Genomic DNA, 19944 nt, shown 5'->3' with positions numbered 1-19944 from the left:
ATTCACAAGCAAAGAGGCAGCTGGGGCAGGAAGGGAAGCGCTAACCCCAGATGATTCTGCTGTTCTTCACATGTCCTGGTCAACACATCAGGAGATGTTTCTTTGAAGTTATTCAGTACACAAACTGCCAACTATCACAGAATCATAGAACGCAGGTTGGAAGGGACCTCAAGGATCATCTGGTCCAACCTTTCTCAGCGAAAGTACACTCTAGGCAAGATGTCCCAGCACCCTATCCACCTGAACCTCTCAAGTGTCCAACTACCACAGTGGCACTTGGCTGTTCCTCCCAAAACTTCTGTTGTACTGAGGCTTAAAGACAGCCTAGAGGGCAACTTTCATTTCCTTTCCCTCGTAAGCGTCCCCATAAGACACAACCAAAAGGCAGAAGGTGCTGTCACAAGGCAGTGACTCTGGCAGAGGCTCTACCCAAGGTCCTCCCCGCTACGGGAAAGCTGCAGACCGCCACTGCAGGAAGGCTCCGGTCCCTCAAAACTGTTCTCCCTCCTCAGTTAAAGACACTCTGAAGTTCCATAAACCAACAAATTAGGTTGTTTTCCCTTCATCCCAAAGCAATGACTGAATGACCCATGTCAGGATTTGCTGGTTTTAGGTTCTAAGAGTCATTCTATTTAACAGCTTAAACATGTTGTTTCTGTAGGTGGCCAGGTTTAATTACTTCGAAGTGCGATTTCTGGATTCTAAGCAGTACAACTTGCTTCACTCCCTGCTGGGAGACCTGACACTCCAGGAATATTCAATATGAGAGTCACAGGTGAAAATCTGGCACCAATTCCACTTCAGTAAGAGCTTCTCCACCACGTAATGAGAAGCAATACAATAAGAAAAACAGCTTCTTAAAGTAGGAAACTACTGAAAAAGCCCAGTATAGAGTTTGGCTTACTTGTCCGTCTGCCCTGCATTCGCTGTGCTTTCTGCTCTCATCCGGGTCAGTGCAGCGGCAGCTTCATCCAACGCGCAGCTGACCGAGGAAGTCAGCCTGCGAAGCACCTCGGGATCTGCGAACGCTTTACCATCAGCTGTAGACAGCTTACCTATTCCTTCCGTTCCAATTTACGGCAAGCGGGGACGAAGGCCAGAAAAGGAGAAAAGAGAGAATTTGCAACTGAGCCTGTGAGATTTGTTGGCAGAACCATTCCAAGCATAATAAAGTACAGCTTCCAGAATGGAGGGATTAACAGTTTACAGCACTGATTTAAAAGCTGTGCTCAGATGTGATGCGCGTGAGTGAAACCCTCCGACTAGTGAAGCTTTTCATATGGCACCAGTTACAAAACAAAGCTGCACTGAGCTATTTATTTTTGATCTAAGGTCAGGTGTCAAATTTTACTAAGGCTTTAAGGAAACCAGGATTGGAGGAATTCAATTAGAAGCACGACCTTCACATCAAACTCTGACTTCCGAAAAATTCCAATGCTTTAACAAACTCCAAAGACTTTTCTCTCCAATGACTTGCACAAATATGCTGGGTTCACACTGCTTTATGTTCTGCATTTGCATTATGCTCATATGGATTAGGCTCAGGCAAGCAATATCAGCATGATCTCATGTATAAGGGCTTTGGGGTTAAACCTGTGTGGGACACGGGGACGTACCTGCAGCTTCAAGTAAAGCTTCTAATCTTGCCTGGGTTTCTGGATCTACTGTTCTCAGGTCAGCACCATCGGCCGTACTGGACAAAAGCAACTTAGAGGCTGTTTCCAGCATCGGGTTTTCAAGATCATCCTGATCCAAGATAAACGATTCCACCTGAAAAATAACAGACCTGGCTTAGAAATTATATAACTGACCAGAATATACTTAAAACAAAAACCCCAGAGTTGCAGTTATAACTTCAGCGTTTGGTTCTCAAGTACTTTGTTAGTCATTTTTTCCAAAATCACAGACAGAGAAGGTATCCATCACCTTATCCATTTACTCCAAGACTTTAAGTCACATGTTATACTCCAACAGTTTAAGACTGGCTTCACATCTGCACGTGGCACTGCAGTTTTCAAGTCCACCTTGACACCAGGAGGGAAAAGCAGAACCACTGCTATCACCCCCAAAGGGCTGAAGGTAGCAGCTGCCAGGAACATCTATGCAAGCTGTTGGGCTGGGGGTTTTCTCTCCCCAAAGCATGAAAGATACATACAACAAAGACAGAATTATTCTATTTCAAACAACCCAGTCTAAACTAAACTAGCATACAAAACCAGAAGAACTAAGTCATCGCTATTTTAGTGTCAACTGTTTTCTTCCTACTTGCAGAAATATCCTTCCTGCTCTCTCTCTTCCTTAGAGTCTGATGTCTCCTAATGCAACAGATGGGGCTTGGAGCCCCTGATCCCGTGGGAGGTGTCCCTGCCCATGGCAGAGGGTGGGACTGGATGGGCTTTAAGGTCCCTTCAACCGGAACCATTCCATGATTCTATGAATGAGCCAAGTAGTTTAGAGAGGACACTCCTCTAAGATTACTTTCATGAACACACCCCTAAGCCCATGCATGAACGAGCCATCAAACCATTTATTAGGTTATAAAGACCAAGTTTAAACACCCCACTAAAAAGCTCAGCTGCCTCAAAAATCCGTACCTTCAAAAAAAAATAATCAAAGAATAAAAAAACAAAACACAAAAGCCAAGATCAATCCAAAATCGAAGTCCATTTCAATGCAAGTTTGCCAGACAACCCACCCGCATGTGCCAGCCACCACTACCACAGAGCTAACAACTTCAAAGTGTGGATAAAGCAGCCACTGTCTGTAGTACAGCAGCAATCTACTTCCACACGGGATCCACCAAGACAGGAATACGATTTATTCCATTCTTAAGATGCATGCCTGTCTCCAAAGTTTCAAAGCCATCTCATGAGCATCACAAGTTGAGGTTCCAGCAGATAAATGCCCTGATAAGCCAGAAGACTGACCACTCCATCTTGGGACTCCTCAACTGTCTCCATCCTCCCAGCTGCCCTCTTGTCACAAGTAAGGAGTTCACACAACTTTTCCTTCTGCAGCCTGCCTCCTGCTCAAACCTTGCTGGGATACGGTACTAGAGCACAGCCTGAACCCAAACACCTCATTTGTTTAGGAAGGGAGGCCCAAAACAGCTTTTGAAAGGCCTTCAATTTATCACTTCAACAATACCACTGAGAAACAACATCCCCCACCAGACAATACACAAGGACACATCTCAAGGGCATCTCTGAAGCCTCCTTATACTCCTCCAAAGCCTCTGCTCTTCTCCTTCAAACGTGGGAACATAGCAGGCCGATGACTTCCAGCCACTGACCACAGGACAGTCCGCCAGGACTGCACATTGCTCCTCAGCATTCCTGTTTCCAAGCGATAGTCGCACAGGCTGCGGCTTTGGCAGCTGGTGAGGGCACCTCCGAGTCCCTTCCCAGTCCTGCGGAACAGACACTCCCACCTCACCAGCGCCCTTGCCTGGCCGCTGCCAGCTCTGCTCCACGCACCCCCAACATCCTTTTTCAGCCGGGTCTGGGTCATCTGAGGCCTTGCCATTTGTCTCATTCCAGAGGACTAAGCCCACTGCAGCGAGCAGCAACAGAAGGGAACTGCGCCGCTGTTCAGGAGCCAAGTGACAGATCTCACCACTGGGAAGGCAAATTGCTGAGCCGTCGGAAGGATTCGTGGCTCACCCAACTCCTGCACAAACCCGGCTACCTAGACTAGCTGAAAAAACCCCATCCGGGCGCGAGATTTCACAACTGACCACAGATCTTCCTAACACTGGGAAATACTGGCTAGGAGACAAGTCCAGAGAGGAAAACATCTCTCTCCACTCACCTCCCTCTCCCGCCAAAGCAGACCTTTTCTGCAGCTTAAGTTTCAAATGGAAAAACCTTCCTATTTTCCTTCCAGCTAAGAATGAGCACAGTATGATTAAATAAACAACTAAGCAGAAGGAGAATGGAGAGAAAAAAGCAATCGACCTACAAACAATCAAGACAACCACAAGTCATCAGGAGAAGACTTCTCCTACAATGAAGTTTTGAAGACATTTATATTGTGTACTGTCACCCAAAACATTCCTGAGCAATAAGAAATTAACTTATTAAATGAGACATTTTAGACTGTTTTAGGACGTTAAGTATATCTGGGTTTCCTTCTCTAAGGCAGAAGACGCTTGCAGACCTCCATTGAGCCTCCAACTATGTCCTCCACATTCCCACAATCACCTTTCAGCTTCAGAGCTTCATTCTGCCTATGACCTTGTCCCTTCAGCTGGCTCAGCATGACACCAACAACCACACTGAGCGACAGAGATAAAATAGTGTCTAACAGCAGTGAGAAAAACTACTTCAGGAGAAAACATTTTTTTCATTTCTCAGAAAATACTGCCCTCTCTACAGAAACTAGGAACTGAAGACAAAGTGTTTCCATCCACCAGGCCAAGTAAGCAGACATTTCCTTTAACAGTCTTCAGATGCTCTTTCTTTCCCTTCACTAAAACCCTGCAGAACAGCACTCAAGTGCTCCACCTCACATATCAGAGTATCTAATCTGTGTTCTCAGTCAGTGTTTGTCCAACCAAACCGTTCAGACAGCCCCACAGAAGGCCACAATCGCGCAGGGCGGCTCCCCCTTTCACCCCGCAATAATCATCTCCTGTTCTGCCCTAGCCAACTTTTACTTTGCCCATAATCACTTCCAGGGTATTTGATGCTTCTACAATCAAACAAGGTGCCAGGGAGATGAAACTATCGAGTTCTGCCCGATCTCAGAAGGAGCAGCCTGCAGTGTTGATGCGCTGAGTGCAACTGTGAAGAGAAATGGAAAAGCGGCTCAGAGCCATACAGTGGTAACAGGTACATAAATCCAAGCTGCAAGGACATTTCACGCCACAAGGTCTTCAGCATATGGTTCGAGTACTATTTATCTAGGCAAAACAGTAATTCTAAATTCTCCAAGCACTGTAATGCCACACTAAACCTATATTTTCAACATTACATGCTTTTATCATCTCTTATTAGAAAGAGGAGTTCTTCCTTGCTTAGTACTGCTTTGCAATACCACCAAATGGGGTTCTGCACACTTGCTCTCTCCCTCACAGCACCCTCTCTGCTCCTTTGCCCATATACATCCCACCAGGCACACCATGTGCACGCACTCTCACTGATTCAAGCAGCCTGGTTCACTCTTTTCTGAGGTACAGGCTCAACCCCCCCCCATTCCTTCTCCTCCAGCCTTGGGGTGTCCTGTTTGCTCCTTGGTTTTCCCCATCAAGCAGGAAACAGAACATGAAGAGACGTCCTCTTTACCACACCAGAAACAGGACGTGTCACGCTATGTGCCAGGCTGCTTTTTCTGCTTTCACAAAGAACCATGCCTCTGCATTTTCAGTGCTGTTTTGCTATCTCGTACATGGACACAGACACCTCAGCCAGGTAAAGCTGACCCACCAGGACCCATTTCCATACACCTTGAAGACAGCCCTGCAAGCCGTCAGTAGTTTTATGGTCTGACTGCCAAGTACCAGATACTGAACATCCAGTTTAATAAATGCCAGGTTAGAGCCAAAAAAACCCAAGCACAACTGCTTTACTTGGCTCAAACTGCACAGCTCCTGCCTCGACGTTGTGCTAGATCAACGAGAGACATAATTCAGGGCTTGATACTAACTCGGACCTGACCGGCTTCTCCCCACCAAGCCATGCACATATAAACCTGCCACCAACAGAGATCCCACAAGGATGCAATGATGTAAATAGCCTCTGGATCCCTGTGCCAGTGGCTTCCGAGTCCCTACATACAACTCCACATGGTCCTAAACAGCTGTAACCTAAGGTCAAAGAATGAACTTCCTCCCAGGGTTCCCCTCTCAAAAAAAACCCAAAAAACCAACAAAATCCCACCAAATAACACAACCAAAACCTCAAACCCCCACACTCCATGCATGAAGGACGTGAAAAGGAGCTGTCAGTCCCCCACCAAACTCGATTTTACAACTTGTAAGGCTAAACACAGATTACTGTCTTCCTAACTGTACATCAAGCCAGGGAGCGTGGGAGGAAGGCAGATGCATTCCATCAACAACCAACTACTTCTACACTTATGATACAAAGCCACAGCACTCCACAACAGAACAACTCCTCTAAAGCCTCACCACTAAACAAGCTATTCAGCCGAGCAAGATACATTCCTACCAACATTGTGACACAAAACCTGAATTAACATTACTAGCCTAAAAAACCAGCAATTCTAATCTCACTCTCAGCACAACTACCTGCCATATACTGGCAATTTAGAATGAAAACTCTCCAAGCACTTTAAAACAGAACCTGGTGCCACACATCTGACCATGACCCGATTCAACTCCGATGATACCACACAACTTCACCAATAAGAAATTCTACTCTTGTTTGATGCCACACAAAGAACTCAAGAGTGAAGCCAAGCCTTTTTGCCACACCAGTGACTTGGTTACCACTGGTTTAGTGTCTGAGCTCCTACTTTTCACACATATCTAACACTTCTATATTCACACTTCACACCAACACAGTAGCCAACTAAACTTTACCAGAGAGCTTTATGATGAGCTGAGCTTTATCAATAGTAAAGAGCAATCAAAGCAACTATTTAATGTGTCATTTAAGAACAGTGACAGAAAGCAGCTAGTTTCCAGCATGCACCACACACTAAAGCCCCATGGCAGCGTGGCTGTAGCTCGTTACTTATCCACCCCAGCAGTGCAGGGCTGCCACGAAGAGCTCTGGTCATTCATCTGCAGCAACTCTGCATTTCTTTATCACTCTAATTTTAGAGTTTTTCCTCAATCAGAGCTGTGCTGTAATACAAGCACTAAGAAAAGGCTGTAAAAAGGTATTTTCTCCTTCCCACCTCAGGTTCCCTGCCTGATTTGAAGAGCTCAAGAGTCCATGTGGCCCATCCTATTCCCTGGTCACGTTCTTTAGGGCCATCTGGCATGCACACAGTTTCGATCAGCTGAAAGAGGGGAGACTGAGATGAGATCTTAGGGGAAGAAATGTTTTGCTGTGAGGGTGGGGAGGCCCTGGCCCAGGTTGCCCAGAGCAGTGGTGGCTGCCCCATCCCTGGAGGTGTTCAAGGCCAGGTTGGATGGGGCTTTGAGCCCCTGATCCAGTGGGGGGTGTCCCTGCCCATGGCAGGGGTGGGAATGGATGGGTTTTGAGATCCTTTCCAACCCAAACCATTCCATGGCTCTGTGACTCCTGAAAGCACCACAAGTTCCTGCCTGTGTTTTAGCTACTGTTTATTATAACAAGACAGACAACATAATAATTCTGTATCCTGAAGCCTTACACAAAGACATGCTAAAAAAAAAAAAAAATCAGTAAATGCTCCTTTAAAAGTCTCCAGCCAACAGTGAAACACGGTTGAAATGTCTGGCAGTTGGGCTGCAACCAGCAGATCTCGCGGGCTGTGAAACAGCAAGTCGCACTCATTAACATAATAGGATGAAATGCTTTTAAGCCTCAGTGTTCTTAAGCTTCATAAACAACGGCATCTGAAACCTGGCTTGGATGAACCACACTTGTCCAGACAAGACTTTCACGAGGCCCAAAGAAACTCTTTCATGAAAAACTATCTCCTCTGCAAGTTCCTTCCTTGATTTTAGGTCTGGCTGCTATTTTTCAGGTTTACAACCCAACAGCAGACTAATTTCTTATCTTTTGCCCGATGATTCCCATGAATTTTGCCTCATGTTGGGCATGTTTAGAATTTGCTAAATTTCTACCTTTGGCCTTTGATGCTTGACACCCAGCGGGTGCAAACGGTTCCTACGTGCATCCAGACATGGGACAAAGCCTTTCTGAAGCTTCTAGCTTAAGAACAGCTCCTAGCAAGTAACAGCTCGTGGCTATTGCATTGTAGCAAACTCGACCTCAAACAGACTTCAAGAGTCCTTTTGTGTTGTTCCTTACTGAGGTACAGGAGGACTTTTTTCCTTTTGCAAGTGCTGCAACAATTGATTTTCCCAGATGCAATGTTTTTTGAGAGCAGCAAAATGTTTTTAAGACAATATGAAATTTAACAGGTACTTTGAAGCCTGCCAGGTATGGCAAAACTCCCTTTGGACCAACACTTGCACTGCCTTCCCCTTGTGCTCCAACAACTTGTATCCAAAATGATCTCAGCACTCACTCTAGAACAGTTTTAGCTCTCAACTCCATTGGCATAGCAGTGGTTATTGCTGTTCCTGTCCTTTCCATCACTAAGAATTGCTATGATTATTCTTATGGCCAATGCCATTTACTCGCTCAGAGCTGGCCCTGCAGTGCTTCCACCTCCCAGGCTGATGCGGAGGATGGGGCAGGCTGGAACGGCCCCCCACCCTGCCCCCCCAGACCTTCCCTCGGAGACCCAGAGCCTGAGACCGGGACAGGATTAGGGATTTGCTTGTATCTGTGCCTGTATGAAAAATGGTCCCCAAGTCTTTTTGGCTGCTTATCAGCTCCACTGAGCGTATGCCGATCCCCTCCTGCAGCCCTGGGGGTGACTGTGGAACCATTCCAAGTTATGGGAAGACACTGCACCAAATAAATAAAAATATATGTATCTGTCTTTCATAAAACTTTCATGAGAATTTCTTTAAAGTATTTTCCACTGTTTGCTTCATGACTACACCCCACGAGTCTGCTTTACACAGAAATAGCAGCTTTTATACTATTACCTTGCAGCTGGAACACACAAGAGGAAACAAAACAGCATTCCCAGTGCAAGAACAAAGTCCAGTCCTGACTAATAACCAGTTCAGTTTTCTCTGCACGACGCTGCTAGGTATTTTCAATGTCTTCTATCTAAACATTCAATGCGCAGCAAGAGATGTGTGAAGGAAGAGTGAATCAAAACAAAGCAATGATATATTTGGAACGTGGAAAACCAGGCCAAGTATTTCAAGCACTGGATTGTCACTTAGGTACCCAAACCCTGACATACAAATAGCAAACCCAGAAACTCTGCAAATTACAATGCATAATTCCATCGTCGTTCTAGCCTTAGTGGGCTAACAGAACCTTCACATGCAGCTCTCAGTTCTAAGTATGAAGAAATCATTGGGAGTCTTCAGAAGACAAATGACTTACTATTCTAAAGATCCTTCAAAATGTCCACACTGCAGACACACACTGCTTTTTTCACAGAATCATAGAATAGTTTGGGTTGGAAGGGACCCCAAAGCCCATCCAGTCTCACCCCCTGCTATAGGCAGGGACACCTCCCACTGGATCAGGGGCTCCAAGCCCCAACCAGCCTGGCCTTGAACACGTCCAGGGATGGGGCAGCCACCCCTGCTCTGGGCAACCTGGGCCAGGGCCTCCCCACCCTCACAGCAAAACATTTCTCCCTAAAATCTCATCTCAATCTCTCCCCTTTCAGCTTTAAACCACCTCCCCATATCCTCTCCCCGCCAGCCCGATCAGGAGCCCCTCCCCAGCTTTCCTGGAAGCCCTTTCAATACCAGAAGCTCCTTTAAGTTCTCCTTGGGGCCTTCTCTTCTTCAGGCTGAACAACCCCAATTCTCTCAGCCTGTCCTCGTACAGGAGGTGCTCCGGCCCTCGGATCATCTTTGTGGCCCATCTTCCTTCATGTGAGTCACAGGTCCACTCAGGGTAAGAAAGGGAGGGAATTTTTTCAGCCCCTCGCATCCCATGCTAAAGGAAGAACTCCATGCCTGTTCTCCCTTTCCCCACTGCCTTTCAGCCCTCAGAATATCCTCTCTTACACTTTCAAACTGCAGTAACCCATTCCAGCTGAAAGGCAGCTCACTGGAAAAAACACCGATTTGAAACATCCAGACAAAGCATCAACTTGCGCATATCCTGCAGTAAAACACTGGGAATAGATTTTGACTTTATCAAACTGAACATTAAGGCAAAGTGGACTGTTCTGAGTTTCCACCTAAGGGTACAGGTTCTCAGGTGAAACTGCCCCTATACACAAGTTTCAAGCCACTTTAAGATGTAGATCTTATAGCATTAATAATATGTTAGAACAAAAATTCCACCTCAGATCTTTACCGAAGAGAAGACTCTGGCACTGCTTGCCATTCTTGTGGGGATAAACCGAACACCACGACCACCTAATTTATAGGGACAGCTCTGAATAGGAGCGATGGTTTACTGGAGATTTACACAAGACACCCTGTTCTTTATCTAAAGATAAGCATTTCCTGAGGCAGAAGGCACACCCTGCAGCTAAGTCAAGCAGATGACTTTGCCCACTCAATTTCAGTCCTGCAGGTTTGTGTCTTTCCTTCAAATCTATCTGGAAGCATGAACAAGCTGTGTGATTCCACCTTGCCCTTCCCGGCTGCTCCAGCAGCACCATCACCACAGACAGCAAGCCTTACAGCAGCGTTTCTTCCCTGCAAGGGGAGGATTGCTTCCAGTTACCTGGGATCTATCATTGGAGCTGCTGTCTTTTGGACACACAGCAATCCTCCCCAAACCTAACCGCTTTGTTCAGCGGAAATCTGCAGTCCGGCAGCTGGAATGTCTCAGCAGCCTCTCCCTTCATTTTATTCCAACAACTAGATGCTGTTTCTCCCACTGCTGCTAAAATACAACAAGAGGGAGGGGGAATGGTGCGAAGAGTAACAGTCTGTGCTGCTGAAACGGCATAACAGTCCTCGGGGCTGGCACCAGCAGCATTCCTGCTGCAGGGACACCTGCATTATCACTGCAGTGTTCCTGACAGCGAGGCAGGTGCTGAGATAGTCGCAGGAAAACTCCCTCCTCTCCTCCTGTGGTCCACATCTCCGGCTTTGCAAGCAACAGAGAGGCAGGCAGGCAGACAGAACCAAACCCACAGATACAAAAAGGTTGTGAGGCTAGAGAGGAAGAGAACTTCAGTTTAGTAGTTTTTCCCAATTCAAACCTCCATCCCAAACACTCAGCACACCTGCACGTTATGCCCATTTACGCATTAACTGGTATTGAACTGCAATTGTTTGTGAGAGAGATCTCGCACCAGTGTAAAAATAACTCTACTCATTATCTTAATAAGTTCCCTGCCCCAATTTCACATTCATGGGAAGAAAACCACAAATTTTGGCCTCTGACATGAATAACAGATGAAAATCACAAGAAAGGAAATTATCAGAGCACCAGCTCTACAAGTGCCTGCCTTCAATGCTTCTGAAAGCTCAGCTTCTGGTACTCGATGTTAACAGTACATAAGCTGACACATTCCCAACCACTTGAACAGAGGTATGCACTTCCTCTCAAGCTGAACGTGAACAATTGACAGAAACTATCTCATTTGGCGTGAGCTTGGAAAGCACTGACCCCAGCAGCAAAGCTTTGGATGTGTGTGAGGAACCTGGCCCGCTGTCTCCAGCCCAGCCCCGAGATGTGGTGGTCTAGGGCACAGCTGCTGACAAGCAGGAAACATCCACAAAGGTTGTTCCCATAGTGTCACAAACCAAAAGGGAAACCGCTTTCTACAAAGCCACCTCGACAACCAAGGTGTACTGAACAGACAGCCTCACCCTACCCAGGCAACCCCTGCTGCCCTTAGCAAGTAACCCATCACATCTCCCCACCGATAAGTCTATCCATCAGAGACACAATAAAGGGGGGACAACAACCACAAAGAGAGGAAATGAGGCAACCGAGCTTCCCAGAATCACCTTCTCCCCTTGTTGCCAAAATCCCCCAACTGTCACTCTTAAACAACCACAGCCCCTAAGACTCCCCCACATCTGAGGTAAGCATCACTTAAAGCTACTTAACAAGTTACTTACAGTCCCACAGAAACCAGAGTGTGCTCGCGACAGCTGTAACAAGCTTAGAGAGCTCTGCTGCCTAGGACCACCCAGCCACCTCTACACCCAGGCCATATCACGGGCTCTGAGCCTTCAGAGCTACATCAACAGTACCGGGAGAGTTTCCCACCTCTCCTCCTGCTGAAGGACAGCTCGAGGGCTCTCAGTCTCTCTGGATAACAAGCACTCAAAGCACACCCTGAGGGCATCCCCTCAGATCCAGGCTGACACCCAAGGATGACTTGGCCAGCGTCCATAGAAGCCTTCCACTAGTGATAATAAAGGGATACAGAAAACACAAAGAGCACAGAACAACATATCTGTATCAAAGTCTAGTCAGTTTTGCTATTTGATAGGTGAAAATTGAGAAGCAACTAAGTGTGACTGCCCTTAACAACAGTTTTGGAGGGCTACCTGAAGAGCACCTTGATTCCCAGTAATGCCAGCATCTCTGAACAACGTGTGTGCTCCTGAGAAAGAACCAAGCAGTCCTGTGTGCCCTGCTAAGTCCTGTTCCTCACTGCCCTAATTTCAAGGGACTAAAGATTCTCTTAAGCCTTGATCAAGGAAGGTGAGCTCAGAAGAAAGGAAATCCTGGACTCACCTTTCGCCTTGACTATGTATTCCAAGGATAAATTTAATGGATGAACTCTCAATACAAGCATTTCCAAATTCAGAGTGAAGGGCCTTGCTACACCGACAGACCTACATCAATCGATTTAAAACCCTGAAGCATCCTCCTTTTAAATTACACCTAAGGGCAAAGTGAAAACATGAAAAACAAAATCCTGAGCTGTCAAGAGCACATGTGCATTGTTTCACTTTTCATATAAGAGCCATGCTTGAAATCCAAATGATTATGTCTTGTCTTTATCACAGGTTAATTTCTGCATGTCTGTTGCCTGCAGAGTCTTCAAGAAGTACCTTGAGCTTTCTTTCTGCTGCTCAATACGCAGCCATTTCTCAATCGCTCTCAAGCTCTGCTATAAGAGATAAGGACCCTTACCTAATCCTTTGAGAAGGGAGTTAGAGCAGCTCAGCACAACTGAAGGTGGCCCAGCTCCTCACAGGCACTTTGTTTGGAATGTCACCAATTCCGTTTCAGTGGCCCGATACACTCGGATGAGGTTTCAACTCAGAACTGCACACGCCCATCCATTTCCAGCTGAAACAAGTTGTTATTCTAAGGACTGCAGGTCAGCAGGGCTGAACAATGGAAACCTGGCATCACAACTTCTACGTGGACAAAGCCAGCACCCATAAAGCTCCAGGCAGTGACGGCGGCGCCGTGAGGCCCTGCCTTCACCCAGCTTTTCCAACAGCGCAGTCAAGGTCTGCAGTACAAGAACTGCTCTCCTAGATGTGAACACACACTTGTTTCTCGCCACGAGGCCAGGCCTCGGATGACCCAAAGCAGCTTTTCTCCGTAGCCCGTGCCAAGGAAATGCCAAACTCAGCAAACCATGCAGATTCAGAGGAAACAGAGGACAGGCACTCATAGCTATTTTTGTCAGTCATTGCAGGACCGTTCTCCTATACCCAAAATACCGGAATCCTATGTCCATAATAAACATTCCCAAAAGAAAGCCTCCATTAGTGCTGCTACATGGTGAGTTTTCACTGTTAGAGTAAGGTTACAAGGAGGGAAACCACCGACTTCCCCAGCCTTCACGAGGAGATGCTTCAGACTTGCTACATTCCATCTACCACAAGCACACCTCAGGCACCTCATTTTCCAATCATTAGCCTAGTCAGCTTGGCTTCAGCCCTCCCTGTGCCCATAAGTAACTACTGTGGTGCTAAACTAGCGACAATTCCCACAAGGAGTCTATTCCTTCCTTCCTAAGTTAAATGGCTTATTTCTGTGTTTCCGAACTCTGACCTTGCAGCCAAACTCAACCCCAAAACATAAGGCAGCTCACGTGCTCGTGCATGACACTAAATGGAACACATTAGTGAAAATGTCCACCTAATGTGGAAGTCATTCTACCAAACAGAAGTCTGTGACATGCAGACAAGCTATTAAGTTGACAGTATTTTGCTTCAGAACTCAAACGATCCATGTTTGTCCATAGATTTTCATCTCCAAACACAGATACTGATATAGAATCAATCACATACGTTTTTCCCAAACAGGCACTGGTGATACTGTGCTGTGAGAAGTCCACAGTTACTCATTTTAACATGTTGGTGAAGGTGCTTGTGGCTTTATCGGAACAGATCACAAGTGCACTCCTCCACTACATCAGCCCTCAAAAGGCGCAGGAGAAACTGGTGGCAGTTACACCAGTACCATGGTATAGAGCCACCACAGACTTTGTACCAAATCCCTAGCACAGCAAGATGCACATCCAAAAACTACATTTTTGAGGGCACCACACTGAGGGTGAAAGCTCAAGTTTTCCCCCAAAGTACCATATTTTCTCTTTTTAATAGAAGCTGATGTGGGAGCTAGCATCAAACATCAGGAATAACAGCCACCTTGAGTTGGGGAAACAGGATTTGCCATTTAAAGGATGATTTCCCAACCCTGGAGCAGCAACACTCCATCTGTGGTGGTGGCACAGCGGGCTGCTGAGCACAGGGAACAAAGTGTGGATGAGGCCCCGCAGCCCCAGGTGAGGCATGCACCCCGCTCAACCCACCTGCTCCCTGCCTCCTCCACCACGACACTGAAAGGATACAAACCAACACAGAGAGCCCAGATCCCAACAGGAAGTGAACACACAGTAACAAAATTACTGTCACCCTCCGTTTCTAGACCCTCCCTGTCTGTCCCCTCCACAGTGGCAGACAGTCTCTGTGCACACGTTCGGAAAAAAGATCTGCTGTTGGGGAAAAGACATCGCAACGACAGACACTCATCCCTCCCAGCACAGCAAGGCAGAAAAGCTGTTAACCTCCCACTCCAGGCTGCCCGTTTTGTCCACTGTGCATAACCTCTCCCCCATCCAGAGCATTTCTTCCCTCCTGTAAGATAACACCAGGGAAATCAAGGAGAACAACTCCAGACAGAGTATCTTCACCGCCCTCAACCATGATGCTCAGCAGTACTACCGCCCCTTTTTCACAAAACTGCATGTTTCTTCCTCATTGCTCCTCTTAAAGAGGGAGAATCCTCTTGGATTTATGTTCTTCGACACATGCATTTTGGGCATTGAGTCTACAGTTACCAAAAGGATGGGCAAATTCATTCTACTATTCACTGTGGCTACTGAGCACAGAACAGAGTGAGCAAGTGGTCTGAACAGCCGTTAGGCTTGAAACAGAAATAATGTTAAGCAGCCCACATGTTTCCTCACACAGATTTGGCAGGAAACCATTCCCTTCTGTAAGTAGTTTTGGTCGGCTCTTCTTCACAATAGCAAGTGCTGTGCGGTAAAGGCTGAAAGCAGAATGGAAGGAGGACGTGTGGAGGAGGGACAGGATGAGCACGCAGTGAGTCCAACTCAGAATTCCTTTTGGCATGAATGAAACACGGATGTGTGCACAGGCGTGTTCACAGCACCATGGTACTGACTCGTGTGCAGAGATGTACAGCAAAACACAAGAACGCTGGAACCGTTTTTCTCTTCAAACCAGGCAGCACGTAGCTTAGCTTTGTCACAGCTTTCCCTTCCTGTCACCCAAGCAACCAGAGCAGCAGCCCACTGCCCAAGGCTCCATCCCAGCTCCAGGCTCCATCCCTCTCCACACAATGTGCTATTCCAGCGACTAAAAGCCAGAGAAACACTATGCACATCCCACAAGCCGTCTTTCTTGATGTGAGGTGGTAGTGCCTTTAGTGAAGCTATCCTAAACTAAGTGACCAGTAGATAGGAGACATGAACACTAATGTACATCAGTGACAGAAAAAAACAATACAATACAGGGAAAAAAATCACAGTTCTCCACTAATTTCCATAGACATTACATTTTTCTGCTGGTAAAAAAAGCCCGAGACATAGCAGACATCTGTGTTTTGTTTCCAGCCTGCTCAGTGTGTAAGTAAACTTGCTTCTCTGTTTAGCACATGCCGATTTAGCTCTCATTCCCTCCCACCTGACTTCCAAAGCAAGGGAGAGACAAGCCATGCTGCTACTGCTTAACTCGACCGTCGCAGCAGAGCAGACTGAGGAACAGCTCTGCCATTAAGGTGCTGTAAGGCAGGACCAGTGGAAATGGTTGATCCCAAGCAAATCAAACGCTGCGTGCCGTTTGATTGTACAAACTACAGAAAGCCCTTTTTTTGTCCGGCACAGATGACAACTAGGAACTCACTGGGATACTGCCCCCGTAAGTTCTATGGCCTGCATCCAATTTAACCCATCGGGATCAGGGAGGGTAAGGTAGAAACCAGCAGCCCTTAGAGGCTCTCTGTTTTCCTGTACATAATGATCCTCCTGAATCGCCCTTCACCATCTCTGATCACGCAGAACAACTGAGTCCAGGTCTTGGGTAGAGATGATTATGAAGTTCACCAGTAGTTTGCGGAGATACAACTAGTTAGGTCACAAGCTCTGAAATGACTTAAGAGTCATTCCAGGTTTAATGGTATTTATCCTTGTTCTGTAAAGTTAAAAGGAGAAACAGCTACACAATTGTCCTGAAACAACCAGCCACACTAACAGACATAGAAACAGAGCCCAAAGAAAAACCAAACAGAACCACCTAAAATGTAATGAGGACTGCCTTTCCATTTTTGGCATTTAGAACTGAAGCCTTTATTTCAGCAAAAGAACTGGTCTGGCCTAGATTACCAATCTTCTCTGCTGCCGAGAAGTGAGAGGATAAAGTTACAGTAGGAGACAGCCGACTTCAGTATCTGATTAGGATTCCTATTGTTACTGCCTGGGGAACTTAGCAGAGGGAATTATTCCTAATAATTTCAAGTCATTTGGTTAAAATTCTGACAAGCTGAACAGTCACTGAACGCTGCCTTCAATGCAAACCACTGTTAGGCATACCTAATAAATGAATTACATTTACTTTTGCTCTATTTGGCACATAACCGAAAGCTTCTGGACAGTGAACAGATTCAAACAGTTCTTACACACAGTAAATTACAGACTTGTGAAGGTAGCTAAGCAGTGCACAAGTATTTGACTAAATCCAAAGAGATCCTCTCCTCTTACCAAAACAGGTACTATTAAAAAATAAATCAGTGTAGGTTTAAGGGCAGAGACAATGATTTTAAGTGGAGCCCTTCCTTTTCAATATTGGCTTCACATACTAGATATAAAAATCCTGCACCAAAGTCCTTCAAACCACTACCATGACTTTGATTTCTACTCTCCCCTGAACACTCCTGATCACATCTATTCCACAAAGATATTTTTTAGTATATTTCTTCACCGTTTACAGGAATGCAGCTCCTCAGTAGAACAAGCTGCATCAAGAATCTTCTCCTCTCCTCGCCCCTGAGTACAAGCCACACTCAGCCATCTTTGGACCACAGGAAAAACTGCTCAGATAAAGTTCCTGTTCCTATCACTACACGCTGGTCTACAGTGAGAGACAGGAACATCACACTTCTTCCCAAAACAACATCCAAGATGCTCAAGTCCACCCAGGAATGTTGTTTAAGTGCAACCAAGCTGAAGAACCTGTGCCAGAATTGTGCAGCACAGGAAGTGGTTTTTCCATCGCTATGCAGCCACATGGTTCTGCCCGTTGTCTCCTCACCTGATTGGGATGCTGGGCAGCGTAACAGGTTGTTTGCAGTGTGGGTCACTGGTTAAGAGTGTGTGACCTCCTACCAGTCCCCACCGTCAGCAAATCCCAGCACGGCAAAGATCTGGAGAGATTTTAGGCACGTGCAGGAAAACACAGGAAAGTACCTTAGGCACAAAAAGAGCCCTTTCACACATTTCTGCAGCAGTTTAAGGACAGGACTTACAGGGGGAAAAAAAAACCTAAATAAATTCACTTAAAATGTCTCTCAGCTCTCTTGCTGGTTTTGGTTAAGTACCTGAATTGAATATACTACTTGCAAGACTAAAGAGGCTGGATTGGGAGAGATATTCGTAGACAGCCTGATCCCACCTGCTTGTTGAGGCTTCGGCTAAGTTACCCCAATGAGCAAGACCCTCACCAGCCGAATAACACTGATCTCTCAAACACCAGCTCCCTACCTGCCTCAGCACTTACTTCCTTAAAGGGCTCTCCCACAGTAATTGCATTTCCCTATTACTGTACTGAGAACGAACTGTCACTGAAACAGATAAAGCAATAACACATAAATAACAGGAATGGATTCCAGTTACACCAGTGAACTTGTAATCTCTTCCTGCAAGGCAAAGAGAAACAGCATCAGACCCAAAGAAATCATATCGACCAGCTTTTACTGCTTACTGGTTGTACAAGGGAGCCCAGATCCAGCAGTGAAAAGCCTTACCCAATTAGCTGGAAGTGGAAAGGAACAGGGATCAAAGGTGGGGTTTGTTTTTCTAGAAGACTCAACACACGCTTGTCCTAATCTCTCTGCCTCCCACCACAGGCAAAAGGGCTGAGGATGTAGTATCAGGGGGAGAGCAGTGTCAAGGGAAGGGCAATCACCTTCCCAAGTTCTGCTTGAAAGCCTGAGACAAGGATACAAAGAGCCCTTGGGCAGCAGCCAGACAGCTTCGCTTGCGTTCCCACTCACCTTGGTGAGCTGGCAGAGCCTTGGTGACTGCCAGCGCGGCCGCTCTGTCAGGCTGACACCATTCTGCCACCTCCATCCAGCCTGGGGAAGGCAGTGGCAGCACAAAGAGGGTTTTGCTGCATCAACAGTTGTGTGGTAGGTCAGCAAGATGCATAAACACCTCAGCCATCATGCTTAGAAAGATTTCACCTGGGTAAACCCTTCTTCTCCAGCCAATTCCATGTGTGTGACACTACCAGCCAGACAAGGATGAGGGACAGGTTGCAGCATCCTGGTGTTCCTCAGAGGATGAGCCCCACCAACAGTGTCCCTACTCATCCTCACAGGCCATTACCAGGGGTATAAGTGCCACTTCCTGAACATGAGCTGAGTGATGAATTCCAGTTTCTCCTAAAAGCATGTTCCACTCGCTTTCCTTGGGCCAGTTCTCCTCCCTGAACAACACTTCAGGGAAGGCGTACTCAGCTACACTAAATTCTCATTCATCCAGAGAGCCCAGGGAACAGGAGTTCACCTCAGAACACCCTGACACAGCAGCCAAGCCCACCTGCTCTTCTTGCAGTTCGGGCGAACCCTGGCAGGATCAGGTAGCCATCGACTGACACCAGGGCACCACACCAACCAGAACCAAACCACCAGCAGAACACAAGACTGGACCTACTCTCCAGCATAAGACACATCCCAATGAGAAGATCATTTCTCCTTCAGCCCATTAGAGAACAGCATAAATTCCCAGCTCCACAGCAAGTCAGAGCCCAACTCCTGATGTACCTCTATTACTCCATACTACATTCCTACTGCCTCGCCACTAGCATCAGCAGAACCTTCCAAACATCGTTGTGGGGGCAACCTCACAGCATTTAAGTGTAGTCCTCAATATTTAAGAGAAAACCTCAAAAATCCTTGGACCCAGTCAGCAATGAAAACTTTCAAAATGTATCCCCTAGGGCTGAGATTGGATGTGGCCCAGGTCAGAAATGATGCCTTAGCACAAGGAAGGCTACAGCAGTGCCCCAACTTACTCCAAATAACACATGAACGAGCGGTTGCTCTGACAGACGATTCAGGAACAACTGCAACGCACCGCTAGGGAATCCTGTAGCACACTAGTAGCCACTGCTGACTTCATATAGGCACTCACTTTAAAACGATGGGAAAACAGGTAGGAAGTAGAACAGACAAGGTTACCAAGAGAAACTCTGAGAAAGGGAACAGGGAAAGGATTAGCCTGTTCAAGAGCTGCAACGTGGGAAAGCTACTAATGCCCAACACAAATACTGTAGCATAACCCTGATTTCTATCTTCAGAGCAGGAGACTGCAAGGCTTATAAATATTAAAAGCCTTGGCCTGATAAAAAAAAAGTCATTGCAGAGGCCTCCCTGATCTCCGAGCACGCATTATAGACATCACTCCTGTATTTCATGCTTGCTCTTACTTGCATCGTTGTTTCATCAAGCACCAGTGGACTCATGCAGAGTGGGCTCTGCTCTGTATAAAGCTTTTGTGCACCATTTAAGCCACACTACAATGTCAGTGCTGTGGCCAACA

General features: G+C 46.5%; 1 protein-coding gene across 5 annotated transcripts in view; it reads right to left on the bottom strand.

Annotated features, from left to right (window-relative positions):
• Positions 1 to 19944, bottom strand: part of ANKRD17 (ankyrin repeat domain 17) — a 90174-nt gene that overhangs the window by 44053 nt on the left and 26177 nt on the right. For all 5 annotated transcript variants that reach the window (XM_069854998.1, XM_069854999.1, XM_069855001.1 and 2 more), the window contains exons 2-3: positions 1617 to 1770; positions 905 to 1061 (exon numbers count right to left, since the gene is read on the bottom strand). In XM_069854998.1, coding sequence (XP_069711099.1) covers positions 905 to 1061; positions 1617 to 1770 — 311 coding nt within the window. The remainder of the gene's footprint in view (positions 1 to 904; positions 1062 to 1616; positions 1771 to 19944) is intronic.

This window comes from Phaenicophaeus curvirostris, chromosome 4 (assembly GCF_032191515.1).
Source record: "Phaenicophaeus curvirostris isolate KB17595 chromosome 4, BPBGC_Pcur_1.0, whole genome shotgun sequence".
NCBI classification, from domain to species: domain Eukaryota; kingdom Metazoa; phylum Chordata; class Aves; order Cuculiformes; family Cuculidae; genus Phaenicophaeus; species Phaenicophaeus curvirostris.
This window is presented reverse-complemented; position numbering and strand designations above follow the sequence as displayed.